The sequence below is a fragment of the Gopherus flavomarginatus genome, chromosome 9 (assembly GCF_025201925.1).
Source record: "Gopherus flavomarginatus isolate rGopFla2 chromosome 9, rGopFla2.mat.asm, whole genome shotgun sequence".
NCBI classification, from domain to species: domain Eukaryota; kingdom Metazoa; phylum Chordata; order Testudines; family Testudinidae; genus Gopherus; species Gopherus flavomarginatus.
Window position 1 is genome coordinate 38,760,827 of NC_066625.1, and position 14,305 is coordinate 38,775,131.

Genomic DNA, 14,305 nt, shown 5'->3' on the forward strand with positions numbered 1-14,305 from the left:
ACCATAAGTCCAGGATCAGAAACAGGAGTTGAAAGGGGTCCCGAGGTGGAGAGGGGGAATGATTGTTCCTCCGCACCCCGAGGAGTGGACCAACTGGCCGAGGCTTCTGGAACCCTTGTTTCAGAGGCAGCCAACCAGGAAGCTCCAGATGGTGCACCCTGGGCTTGGTGGTATGCCCATGGCATCCAGAATGGCCACTGGGTGGGCCCCTGCCCGTGCAGCAGTCATGGTCCTGCCCCCATGTCAGGGGGCTACATTCTGACTGGCGGAAGTCCTGATCCAAAGACAGCGACCCCTTCTCCGAACCCGAGGAATGATATCAGGACCGCGAGGGCCAGGGTGGCGCCGAGCAGATCTGTGCCTATGAGCAGTGAGAAGGAGGGTGGTGCTGTGACCTGGATTGGTACCGTGGCCAAGAGCTGCACCGAGCCGATGAATGGTGCCGGAACTGGTGTCGGATCTGGGACCTGCTCCATGACGGTGACTGGGGAGTGGTGTGGTGCCATGATTGGGAGCGCTGATGTGATCCAGAATGGTGCCATGAGTATGACCAGCACCGCGATGGGGAGCAGTGCCAGGACTCTGAGTGGTGGTGGGGCTTACCCAACAGAGCTGAGGGTGTCAACGGATGGATCAGTGCTGGCTTGCCTCGAGATAGTGCCATCCGCTGTGGCACCGGAGGCTCGGCATGGAGCGGAGGGGACCCCAATGCCGTGATGACAATGAGGTCCCTAGCAGCTAGAAAGGTATCCAGGGTGGACGGTAGCTGAACTTCCACCACACTGTGGGAAGGGAAGTCCAATGGCATCGGACTCAATGACTCCCCCAGTGGGGCCAAAGTCAACGGTGCCACGTCCATGACCTTCGCTCCTGGGTGCTCCTCCCCTGGACATGGTACAAAGGTCGGCTCCAAGGGGCCGGGTCCCTGAAAAGAAGAGCCACCCTTTTCTGGCTTCCAGTGTCGCTTTTGTGCCAGGGAGTGCAAGCAGTGCCAGGTTGATGTTCCCAGCTTCAGTGCCAGGGAGCGGCGGTGCCATGGGTCTCAGCCAGAGTCCATCCGCAGTGCCGTGTCCACCACTGCTGCCAGGATGCTGCACATCGAAGAGTTCGGTGCCAGGGCCTGCCACAGTGAAGGAGGCTGGGGTCTAAGGAGCTGCTTCAGGCAAAAGTCCCGCTCCTTTTCAGTCCGAGGACGAAATCCCTTGCAGATCCTGCACTTCTCGGCTTGGTGAGTCTCCCCCAGACACTTCAGACAAGAGTCATAGGGGTCGTCCATTGGCATGGGCTTGGAGCAGGATTTGTAAGACTTAAATCCCAGGAACTTGGGCACGAGAGCCCCGAAGAAAGACAGTTGGGGTCAAACCCAGCTGCCACTAACTACAACAAAGCAAAGCAAAAAAGAAACTACCAACAAAAATCAGAACTACTACTATCTAAATGAATCTAGGGACACATGGAGAACTTGCTAAGCAATACGTCACAGTTCCAATAACTGGCACGGGCAGTAAGAAGGAACTAAGGGGGCACCAGGTCGGCAGGGTCATATATTGAGCATCATGGAGGTGCCAATCCAGGGGGCTCCACAGCCGACCCAATGGATGCTGCTAGGGGAAAAACTTTCCAACGGCCATGCACGCAGCATGCGTACACCTAATTGGAATCAATATCAGCAATCACTCGAAGAAGAACCTCACCTTCTTGAGATATTTGTTGAGATGACGCAGATCTCAGATAGGCCTCAGACTCTCTTTCGCCTTGGGAATCAAGAGATAGTGGGCATAGAATCCTTTCTCTCTCAGTTCAGGAGGAACTACCTCCACAGCCCCTGTCCATAGGAGGGTTTGCACCTCCTAGACAAGAAGCTGTTTGTGAGAAGGGTCCTTGAAGAGGGACAGGGAATGGGGGTGTGATGTAGGGATTGAAATAAACTGGCGGGTGTAGCCCACTGCAATAGTACTGAACACCCAGTGGCCTCGTGTTATTGATTTCCAAGCAGAAAGGTATGGTAAAATGTGGTCCAAAGACAAAAAGGGGGGTGTGCTGATCCCCGGGGGAGACTGGTAATCCATCCCCGAGCATGCCTTCAAAAGAACATCTATTCCTGCTTGGGAAACGGCTAGTGCCCAGTTGGGCAGTGGCAGAGGCCAGCTGGCTCTGGAGTCCTTGAAGCCATGCAGTTTTGTGTCCATCTGGTCCAAAAATAGTGAGGATCCTTCAAACGGAAGATCCTGCACTAGCTGCTGCACCTCTTGTGACAGTCCGAAGACTGCAGATATGAACCTGGCTGCCAAATCTACTGCATTTAAGGCAGCTTGGAGGGAACTTCTGGCCACTGCCTTTCCTTCCTCCAAAATGACCAAGAATTCCTGCCATGATTTTTGCAGCAGGTAGTCCTTAAATTTGGTCATGGAGTCCCAAACACTGAAGTCATATCACCCCAGCAGTGCCTCCTGGTTTGCGATACAGAGTTGGCAAATTGCAGTAGAATAAACCTTTCTACCAAAAAGGTGCAAGTGTTTTGACTCCTTATTTTTTGGGAGTAGCACGGGACTGGCCCTGCCTATCCCTCTCATTGACTGCAGCAACCACCAGGGAATCCAGGGACAGATGAGAGTATATATACTTGAACCATTTTGTGGGCACATAGTACTTCTTTTCCACCTATTTAGAAATTGGGGGCAGAGATAAAGTCTGCCATAGTGCTTTTACCCCCTCATGCACAGGCAGAGCCACCTTGGCAGGAGCTGCAAGAATATCAAAAAGGGAGTGCGTTGGCTCTTTGAGCTCCTGTCCCTCCCGGCCCAGGTTGGCAGCCACCCTCTCAAGGAGCTCCTGGGGGGCTTGCAGATCATCAGAAGGCAGAGTGTTAACAGGACCCACGAGTGCCTCATCTGGGGAAGATGAGGAGGATGCCAGTGTGGACAAGTGGCCAGACCCTCTACCTCTTCTGTGGCCATCTCAACTGGGGATACTGCTGGGGTTTTGGTACTGGGTCTAAGTTTGAACCAGGCTTCAGTACCGACCACCACAGCTGGGAGGTACGAGAACTGTCCCAGTGCTGCTGGGAACCCCCAGGGGTTCCAGTACTGCCACTGGACTGGTAGCTCCCTGGAGGCCACAGGCCGATAGATGGTATGCCAAGTGATGGCACCTCTTTTGAAGGGACACTTCCTCCCTCAGAGTCTGATGAGGGCTTCTCATATGAAGACTAGGGCAATGTCATTGATGCACCCTCTTGCCGGCTATGATGGGGAGCTGGAGAACGATGCCTCTGTACCAGAGACCAGCTACAGGAGGCCAGTGATTGGTGCTGGGATTCTGGTGAGTGGCACCAGGACTCCAGTAACTGGTGGGTGGTCTCAGGGGATCAGTGCCATGTGACCAATGCCTGAGATCAGGTGATCGGTGCCAATTCTCAGGCAAACAGCACCTGAGCATTGGCGACCGGTTCCGGCCCACTGGAGATGGACATTGGGAAAGTGATAGAGACTGGTGTTGGGCTGGGGACCATGGTGAAGGGCATAGGCACTGACTCTGTGGGTGCTCCAGGGGAAAAAACTGTGGGTGCTGAGTACCCACCAGCAGCCCCACTATCAACTCCCCGCCACCAGCGCCTCCCGCTCACCAGCAGGCCCTGTAGATCAGCGACCCCCACCCCTAGCCTCCTGCACACTGCAAAACAGCTGTTTCGCAGTGTGCAGGAGGCTGAGAAGGAGTGGGGAGGAGAGAGGATGCAGCACGGTCAGGGGAGGGAGTGAAACCAGGTGGGAAGAGGCAGTGTGGGAGTGGAGAGGGCGCAGGAGGAGGTGGGGGGTGGGGCCTTGGGGGGCAGGGCCTTGGGGGAAGGAGTGGAGTGGGGGTGGGGCCTGGGGTAGAGCCAGGGGTCAAACATCACCCGGCACTTTAGAAAGTCAGTGCCTGTGATGGAGGGCCTAGTGCAGGCTTCCCCCGCAATACAACTGCCCTCGATGATTCCCTGGTGTAGGCGAGCAGTTCCTAGGTCTAGGAGGAACTGGCAGGGCCATCAGGTCACTGACCACCTGAAAGGCTTCCAGCATGGAGGGCGTCCTCAGGTGGGCTGTGCCTCTGCTATTCCCAGCTGTATGGAGTGGCCCGGCACAGGTCACATCTCACTCCCCAAGTCTCTCTGGTGTCCTTTGGGCACTGGGGAGCGCTCTCTTGGGGCATGCATCTTGTGCCACTTTCTCAGCACTGGGGATGTAGGGGTGCATGGTGCTGAGGGGTGCATGGTGCTGGAATCCAACCAGCTCAGAGCCCAATCTAAGCACAGCTTCCATCAACAGAGCTTTCAACCTGATGTCCCAGTCTTTTTAAGTGTGGGGTCTAAAGCCCTGGCAGATCCTGCACTTCTCCTACATGAGCCTCCCCCAGGCACTTTAAGCAGCTGGCGTGGGGATCACTCTTGGGCATGAGTTTAGTGCAGGCAGCACATGGCTTGACACCCAGAGACCAGGGCATGCCCCATCCCGGGAACTACATCCCTAACTAAAACTAATTAACTAATGACTAAAAGAAACTAACACCTAAAACTAACTATTTACAACAAAACAATTCAGTGAACCACTAGTAACGGCATGCCAAAGCAAGGGAGTATACTGCTCCAGCAACTGTCATGGGCGGTAAGAAGGAACTGGAAGGGTGCAGGGCTAGCAGTGCCCCTTATACCAGCGCATAAGCGTGGGCATCCAGGGGGTGCTAGAGCTGGACACGAGAATAGACATGAGAAATTACTTGAAGTAGTCTGAGTTACAAACTCTGCAAGGGAGCAGAATCTTTTAGAATCTTTTGGTTTAAATCTAAACCAAAAGCCTTTTTCACTGGAATTTAAATATAATTTCATGGAAACATCTCTATTGGACTTTACAAATCCCAAAATTATTTTTATAAAACCTAAATTCTGGGCAAAAATTGACTAGACAGTATCTCTTTAATTTACTTAAATAAGGTGAAAACCTAAATAACTAGTTACTGAATCCTGGAAACCAAGGCCTGTTTTGTACAGGTACTTTATGAAACCAGCTTAAGTCTCTCTTGGATCTTTTATCTCTGCTGATTTTTAAACGCTGTAGATTTTAGAATGAACGTTTCCAAAAGAGATGTATAAATTGTGCCCACAAAATCTACTTGGGGATACAGACATGTACATGTTTGCACAAAGAATGCAGTTACATACACAGAAATATAGACTGTAGAAGCACACACCATTTGCATGCACATTTATTCATTCTAGGCATGCAACTATATTTTACACATGCATTTATCTGCTTGTGCCCACATACTCTGATACATTTTAAAAACTCTGGCCCTTACAAAGTCCCTTTGTCTACTGTTGTTGTTTCTTATTATTTAGATTGTAGTAGTGCCCAAATATGCTAGGTGTTTTATAATATAGAAAATGACACAGGTCCTTCAGCCAAAACTTTTAATAGCATATTTTCCTTCCTATGCCAAGGGTAGAAGTGCTACATTTACAGAACCCCAATCTGTATTTTTTCAGCCATAAACACAGCACCTAACCTCTGAGAGGGATGAGAGATGACTGGGTAGTTTCAACCCTATATGTCACTGTCCTTCTCTGGTGAGTAAGAAAGGGGTTCTTGAATAATCAGTGGGACCAGCACGCTATACCACAAGAACATATGCACCGCTATCTGGGTTTGGTTTGCCTTAGGCACTGATCTGAGGAGAAACTCAGCAAGAAAAAACAGTGTGGGTTAACTACATGCAGCAAGGTAAACCCACTAAATAAGCTTCCTAGGCACTTTGAACCCAGCACTTCAGTAATGTATTATTAACTGTCCCATTGCTCCACCAGCCCTGGACCAGCAGTACTCACCTGCCAGGTGCGGACCTGAACCCGATTTGGCTCAACTGTGTAAATGCTTTCTTCATGCATAGCCAGCACTGGAGAATCACAGAGGAAAGAGCCTGGAACATTCACAAGAATACCATGATTAGAATAAACGGCTACATGCTATTAATCAAAGTAAAGCATTTTGTCCAGAAAGCATGCTCTTTCAGTCTAATTCATGAAGTGACTAGTCCCTACAGTGGTATCAATAAAGCAGTGTGCATTGACAGCAGGTCATTTCCAACTCACAACAAATCTGTTCTTCAGTCATTCTGTAGCACTTCTCAAAATCCCCCCTCCCCACCCTTCTCCACCATCATTTGTCCCTTATGCTGGTTTCTCATCAGGAAGTACATCCAGAATATGAAATTATAACTCTAACAGAAGGCACTCCATAGACTCTGTCCATATGTGAGGGGTGGAAGAGTAGGGGGAGGCAGAGAGAAGAAAATTGACCGGCCCCAGTTTTACGATCAGATGAGATGATTCACCCTTCCATGGTTTTGCTACAATTGAGAAGTTGTAAATGAGGGTGTGACAGAATTGGAGGTGCTCTGGAACAATCTGTGAATATTGCATGTTGACCTGGCTATGGAGACAGTTACTGGAATATGTTGATTGAGTAATAGGGAGGATTGTAAGGATAAAACAAACAAGAAGGGCAGAAGAATAGCTCACAATAAGTCACTTCTCAGCAAACATCTGAAGGTTCTTTAGAGAAAATGCTTGAACTATTGGCCTTGAAGAGTCTACCCCCTAGCTCCAGTCAACTAATGCCTGGTCTATACTACGATTTTAGGTCGAATTTAGCAGCATTAGCTCGATTTAAGCCTGGACCCATCCAAACGACAAAGCCCTTTTTTCGACTTAAAGGGCTCTTTAAATCGATTTCTTTACTCCACCTCTGACAAGGGGATTAGTGCTGAAATCGGCCTTGCTGGGTTGAATATGGGATAGTGTGGCTGCAATTCGACAGTACTGGCCTCCGGGAGCTATCCCAGAGTGCTCCATTGTGACCGCTCTGGTCTCTGACTCAGATGAACTGGCTAGGCAGACAGGAAAAGCCAGCGAACTTTTGAATCTCATTTCCTGTTTGGCCAGCGTGGCAAGGTGCAGGTGAGTGCAGATCTCATCAGCAGAGGTGACTATGATGGAGTCCCAGGATCACAAAAGAGCTCCAGCATGGAGCTAACAGGAGGTACGGGATCTGCTCGCCATATGGGGAGACAAATCCATGCTAGCTGAACTCCATTCCAGTAAACAAAATGCCAAAACATTAGAAAAACTCTCAAAGGGCATGAAGGACAGAGGCCATAACAGGGATGTACAGCAGTGACACATGAAAATTAAGGAGCTAAGGCAAGCTTACCAAAAAAACAGAGAGGCAAACGTCCGCTCCAGATCAGAGCCCCAAACATGCTGCTTCTATGAGAAGCTGCATGCCATGCGAGGGGGTGCAGCCACCACTATCCCAACCCTGTGCTTTGACTGCGTCAATGGAGAATCACGCAACACGGAAGCGGGTTTTGGGGATGAGGAAGATGATGATGAAGAGACTGAAGACAGCTCACAGCAAGGAAGTGGAGAAACCAGTTTCCCCAACAGCCAAAGTTTCTCACCCTGGACCTGGAGCCAGTAACCCCCGGACCCACCCAAGGCATGCTCCCAGACCCTGAAGGTGGAGAAGGGGCCTCTGGTGAGTATACCTTTGTAAATATTACACATGGTTTAAAAGCAAGCATGTGTAATGATTAATTTGCCCTGGCATTCGCGGTCAGTACCGTTACTGGAAAAGTCTGTTAACGTGTATGGGGACGGAGTGGAAATCCTCCAGGGACATCTCCATAAAGCTCTTCTGGATGTACTCCCAAAGCCTTTGCAAAAGGTTTTCTGGGGAGGGCGGCCTCATTCCATCTGCCATGGTAGGACACTTTACCACACCAGGCCAGCAGCACGCAGTTGGGAATCATTACATAAAAAAGTATGGCAGCGTATGGTCCCGGTGTTTGCTGGCATTCAAACAACAGCCGTTCTTTATCTCGCTGTGTTATCCTCAGGAGAGTGATATCGTTCATGGTCACCTGGTTGAAATAGAGTGTTTTTATTAAGGGGATATTCAGAGGTGCCCATTCCTGCTCAGCTGTTTGGCTGTGGCTGAACAGAAATGTTCCCTGCTGTTAGCCACGCGGTGGGGGGAAGGGGTCAAGCGTGTGTGGACTCTGACACCAAACCGGCAGGCCCTCAACACAAGAGGCAAAATGCGACCTTGTAACGAAAGCACATGTGCTGTGTAATGTGTACAGCAAGGTTTAACAGAAAAGAGTGTACCCTTTGTTCTCTAAAATGTGTCTCCCTTTTCCTCCACCAGCTACAAATGTTCCTCCTTCGCAGAGGCTAGTGAAGATTAGAAGGCGAAAAAAAACGCACTCGGGATGAAATGTTCTCTGAGCTCCTGCTGTCCTCTCACACTGACACAGCACAGCAGAATGCGTGGAGGCAGACAATGTCAGAATGCAGGAAAGCACAATATGAACACGAGGAGAGGTGGCGTGCTGAAGATGATAGGTGGTGTCAGCTTGCTGACAGAAGGCAAGAGTCGATGCTCAGGCTGCTGGAAGATCAAACTCATATGCTCCAGCATATGGCTGAGCTGCAGGAAAGGCAGCAAGAGCACAGACCACCACTACAGCCCCTGTGTAACCAACCGCCCTCCTCCCCAAATTCCATAGCCTCCTCACACAGACACCCAAGAACACGGTGGGGGGGCCTCCGGCCACCCAGCCACTCCACCCCAGAGGATTGCCCAAACAACAGACGGCTGGCCTTCAATAAGTTTTGAAGTTTTTAAGTTTCAAAGTTTTAAAGTGAAGTGTGGCCTTGTCCTTCCATCCTTCCCCACCCTACCCTGCACTTCCCACCTCCCCCACCCCTCCCGGGCTACCTTGGCAGTTAGCCCCCATTTGTGTGATGAATTAATAAAGAATGCATGAATGTGAAGCAACAATGACTTTATTGCCTCTGCAAGCCGTGATCGAAGGTGGGAGGTGAGGGCGGCTAGCTTACAGGGAAGCAGAGTGAACCAAGGGGGTAGGGGTTCATCAAGGAGAAACAAACAGAACTTTCACACCGTAGCCTGGCCAGTCATGAAACTAGTTTTCAAAGCTTCTCTGATGTGCACTGCGTCCTGCTGTACTCTTCTAACTGCCATGGTGTCTGGCTGTGCGTAATCAGCGGCCAGGTGATTTGCCTCAACCTCCCACCCCATCATAAACGTCTCCCCCTTACTCTCAGAGATATTGTGGAGCACACAGTAAGCAGTAATAACAATGGGAATATTGGTTTCACTGAGGTCTATCCGAGTCAGTAAACTGCGCCAGCGTGCTTCTAAACATCCAAATGCACATTCTACCACCATTCTGCACTTGCTCAGCCTATAGTTGAACCGCTCCTGACTACTATCCAGGATGCTTGTGTACGGCTTCATGAGCCATGGCATTAAGGGATAGGCTGGGTCTCAAAGGATAACTATAGGCATTTCAACAACCCCAACGGTTATTTTCTGGTCTGGGAAGAAAGTCCCTTCCTGCAGCTTTTGAAACTGACTAGAGTTCCTGAAGACGCGAGCATCATGTACCTTTCCCGGCCATCCCACATTGATGCTGGTGAAACATCCCTTGTGATCCACCAGTGTTTGCAGCACCATTGAAAAGTACCCCTTGCAGTTCATGTACTCACTGGCTTGGTGCTCTGGTGCCAAGACAAGGATATGAGTTCCGTCTATTGCCCCGTCAAAGTTAGGGACTCCCATTGCAGCAAAGCCATCCAATATGACCTGTACATTTCCCAGAGTCACTACCCTTGATATCAGTGCTCTTTGATTGCGTTGGCCACTTAGATCACAGCAGCCCGCACAGTAGATTGCCCACTGCAAACTGATGCCCGACTGACTGGTAGCTGTCTGGCATTGCAAGCTTCCACAGGGCTATTGCCACTTGCTTCTCAACTGTGAGGGTTGCTCTCCTCTTGGTATTCTGATGCTTCAGGCCAGGGAAAAGCAAGTCACAAAGTTCCATGAAAGTGCCCTTAAGCATGCAAAAGTTTCACAGCCACTGGGAATCGTCCCAGACCTGCAACACTATGCGGTCCCACCAGTCTGGTGCTTGTTTCCTGGGCCCAGAATCGGCATTCCACAGCGTGAGCCTGCCCCATTAACACCATGATGTGCACATTGCTGGGGCCTGTGCTTTGTGAGAAGTCTATGTCCATGTCTATGTCCTCATCACTCTTGTCACTGTGCTGCTGTTGCCTCCTCGCCTGGTTTTGCTTTGGCAGGTTCTGGTTCTGCATATACTCCAGGATAATGTGCATGCTGTTTATAGTGCTCATAATTGCCACGGTGATCCGAGCAGGCTCCATGATCCCAGTGCTATGGCGTCTGGGCTGAAAAAAGGTGTGAAACGATTGTCTGCTCTGATGGAGGGTGGGGTGACTGACGACATGGCTTACAGGGAATTAAAGTCCACAAAGGGGGTGGCTTTGCATCAAGGAGAAACACAAACAACTGTCACACAGAATGGCCTCCTCAAGGATTGAATTCAAAACCCTGGGTTTAGCAGGCCATTGATTTCACGGAGGGAGGGAGGAAGCAAATGAATACAAAACAAATTGGGTCTATTTCTTGTTTTGAGCCATTCCATCTATCTTTTACATCTTTAGGGTGGCAGCAGACAGTTCAGTTCGACTGCTAGCCATCGTCAACTCCTGGGTGCGCGGCAGAAGATGCTGCATTACAACAGCTAGCCATCAACATCTCTTGGGTGCTCACCAGAAGATGGTGCAGTAGGACTACTAGCCATTGTCATCTCCTCGGTGCCTGAAAGAAGATGGGAATGACCTGGCTGAGTCACTCCCATGTCAGTCAGGCGCCCAACTGACCTCAGTTAAAAGAGCAACCAGGAGTATGACGACAATGGCTACCAATCGTAACACATCATCTGCTGCCAAAAGGCAATGAGCTGCTGCTGTGTAGCAATGCAGTCCCACATCTGCCAGCACTCAGGAGACTTACGGTGACAGTCAGCTGTGTGGGCTCCATGCTTGCCGTGGTATGGCGTCTGCACAGGTAACCCAGGAAAAAATACCAAAACAATTGTCTGCCGTTGCTTTCACAGATGGAGGAAGGTGGGGGTGCGCGGGCTGATGACATGCACCCAGAATCACCCGCAACAGTTTTTGCCCCATCAGGCCTTGAGATCTCAACCCAAAATTCCAATGGGCAGCGGAGACTGCAGGAACTGTGGGATAGTTACCCACAGTGAAACGCTCCAGAAGTCGACGCTAGCCTCGGTACTGTGGACGCAGTCCGCCAACGTAAAGCACTTAGAGCATTTTTTGTGAGGACACACACAATCGACTGTATAAAAATGATTTCTGAAAAAACGACTTCTATAAATTTGACCTAATTTCGTAGTGTAGATATACACTTAGAGAATCACTTTTGACAGCATCATCCATGCCTGCGAATCAGAAGATCAAAAGGATTAGAGCAGTTTAAAAAAATCTCTCTCTCCAGTGAGCAGGTAGTGGTTGGGGGAACTGTTTGCACAGGACAGACTGACAAAAAGTTCCCACGAGGGTATCTGAAGAAGCAAGGCATGCCTAGCTCACCATCACAGGATGGTAGGGCTTTAGGTAAGACAGACATGCACGTAAACTGTCATTTTAAAATCCTGTTACTTTAAATGCTTTGTACCTACTATTAAAATAAACAATACTTGCGCTTTTAAGAAGGCTGTTTGGTCGCACACTCCTAAAGGGAGAAATCACAGGTACCAAACCCAGTTGGCCCTTTACTATTAGAAAGTGTTCAGTTACTATGGTGGAGAACACAGTATAGGAACCTAAATAGAATAAGGCAAGCACAGTTCATATACAGTGTACTGTACTGTAGCCAGGGCCCAGTCTTAAGAGAAGGAGAATCGCGGAATTTCACCTCAGGAAAAGTAAAGGCATGAGGCCTGCATGACACCTGATGCACTCAGACCATCAACGGGTCAGAGGTGCTGCTGGCTCTGTAACCATGACAGGGGACTTCACTGTCTGAACATTAATTTGCAATGAAACCATTCTGTGGGTTTCTGTGTATTTATTTTTTAAATCTAATCAATGAATTCTTATTAACCCAGTGCAGCTTCTTAGCACTAAACTAACTAGGAGCAGTGCCCAAGAGAAGAGTGAAATGAAGTGATCAGAAGTGATGTCAACATATTTTGTGGTGGGTAGCAGGCATTATCTGTTAACACTGGCACACAAGTCTGTTTCCAGTGTCCCAGCACTCACATGCCTTAAAAGTAGATATTGCTTTATAATATCATTAAAAATAAAGCCTTACATTTGTATCATACTTGCAAATGCAATAAGGTCAGACTTTTATATATGATTTATTAAGAACTATGTTTCTGGAATGTGCTTCATCAAGGTCTGAGTTTTGTGGGTTATTTTAAACTGATTTAGCTTGGGTTTGTTTTGTTTTTAACCTGTGAATAAGGCATCTCAGAGATATAATCAAGCTACTCTAGCTCTCTTGTAGTTTCCATGCTATCAAGACTCCTAAGGGACTGGAAGTGTACATCATTTCTACTACAGGTCAGTTCCCCCCTTAGTACTACTCATGATACACATATAAGAATATAGAGAGATTCAGGTATCAAACTGCACACTATATTCAGGGGTTTCAGTTAATGATTAGAACAAAGGTCTGGGAGCCAGAATTTGAGTTCTGTTCTTGTCATTGACTCAGATGATCAAGGATCTGTCCACCTCTTTTATACCTTATTTTCCTATTCTGTAAATTGGAATACCAACCATTTCACAGGAGTGTTGTGAGGGCTAATTAGTGTTTGTAAAGTTCTGAAATGCAAAGTATGACTATTAAAGCTTAAGAGTTATCATGAGTTCAGTGAACATATAATTTTTGGGGGATTCACCACGCTCATACATGTTCTCCTGTGGGCTACCTCTTGTGAAGTCCTACCTGCATTTCGTAAAGTGGCTCCTGAGCATTCAAAGACAGTGACTTGCTTCCCATTCCAGAATACTACAGCATCCTGAAATAGCCACAGAGAAGTTACAAAGCAGTTACGTTTCTGCTGGAATCATGCATGAAATCCCTCAACGATTTGTAACTCATCTTAGTGCCAATCTACTAATTCTTCTAAAATCCTTTTCATACAAAATCCCATGTAGAGTCTATGCTATATTTATTTCTGTGCATGAACAAACAACAATGGAATAAACTTTCCATCACAGCCATCACCTTATACCTTCCTCTGTATATTTACTGGGTTGTCCAATGCCCAGAGGTCACTAATCAGAGAGCTATTAATGAACAATTGTGCTGCCCGGAAATCAGCTCCATTGGAATGTGCCTGTTGTAATAGTGATGCTATTTTCCATCAACAAACATATACTGCATAAGCAACTAAAATACAAGGAAGGGAGAATCTGAGAAGAGTTAGATAAATTATGGTGGAAAGCTTGGTTTTCATCTCTGAAATAATTAAACCATATTAAGTGAGTGAATCTTCAGCAAGAAAAGAAACTGCTCACAACAGCTGAGGTGGTGAGTTACCTTAGTGGCAAATACTCCATTAATGTGCATATCAATGTGGAGGCTGTGCGTGGCTCCTGTACCGAAGAAGGTCACATTAAACAGATTTGGGGACACTTGCACTACTGCCACCTGCTGGTGGAAATGAGATGACATAGCCTGCTCGCTGAGGATTACCACAGAGCTCATGTTGTTCACTGCCAGTAGGTTTTTCCTGGAGCCCCACTGCACACAACAGAGAGGGAGAGAAAAATCCAGAACATTTTAATCAGCGATTTTTGAAACACTGTAATTCAGAGGGGCCTCAGTTACAGAGAGTATCTCGGGGTGGGGGGCATGTATAACATACATAAGAATATTATCTCAAAATGAAATCCTAGTTTCTGAACTCAGGCATAGTCAAGAGGTTGCATATCCATCTGTACTTCTTCAGGGTATGCTATAACCATATTTTCACCCATACTCTTTCAGTACATGGAGGGGAGTATGGATCAGCGTTCATGTTGCACTCCCAGTCAGTACCCAGCCCCAGCTGGAGAAGCTAATAATCCAACCAGCAGACCAAATTCTAGTCATGTGCCACTTGAGGCATGTTGCACACACACTAAGAAGGGTACATGGAAGAGCCTGTTTAAAACTATTACCTCTTTTCATCCCACCCCCTTGCCACTATTACACCATCTTGCATTCAGTACTGTTAGAGAAAGATAAGGTACTCAACAAGATAGCTAATACTTTTTCCTATAAAATCAAGATGTGCATGTGAAGTTCTTTCCCATGACAAATTGTTTCTTCGTCTACCCACAGTCCTATTTGCAGTTTTC

The 14,305-nt window shown here is 48.2% G+C and overlaps 2 protein-coding genes across 11 annotated transcripts in view; one reads left to right on the plus strand and one right to left on the minus strand.

Annotated features, from left to right (window-relative positions):
• TELO2 (telomere maintenance 2) overlaps positions 1 to 14,305 on the plus strand; it is a 384,906-nt gene that overhangs the window by 195,774 nt on the left and 174,827 nt on the right. The window lies entirely within an intron of this gene.
• The window catches only part of IFT140 (intraflagellar transport 140), a 254,848-nt gene that overhangs the window by 153,949 nt on the left and 86,594 nt on the right, over positions 1 to 14,305 (minus strand). For 4 of the 5 annotated variants that reach the window (XM_050968079.1, XM_050968074.1, XM_050968077.1 and 1 more), the window contains 3 exons: positions 13,503 to 13,706; positions 12,906 to 12,978; positions 5,858 to 5,949 (listed from right to left, as the gene is read on the minus strand). In XM_050968079.1, the coding sequence (XP_050824036.1) occupies positions 5,858 to 5,949; positions 12,906 to 12,978; positions 13,503 to 13,706 (369 nt within the window). The remainder of the gene's footprint in view (positions 1 to 5,857; positions 5,950 to 12,905; positions 12,979 to 13,502; positions 13,707 to 14,305) is intronic. The other variant, XM_050968076.1, reaches the window with a different exon arrangement.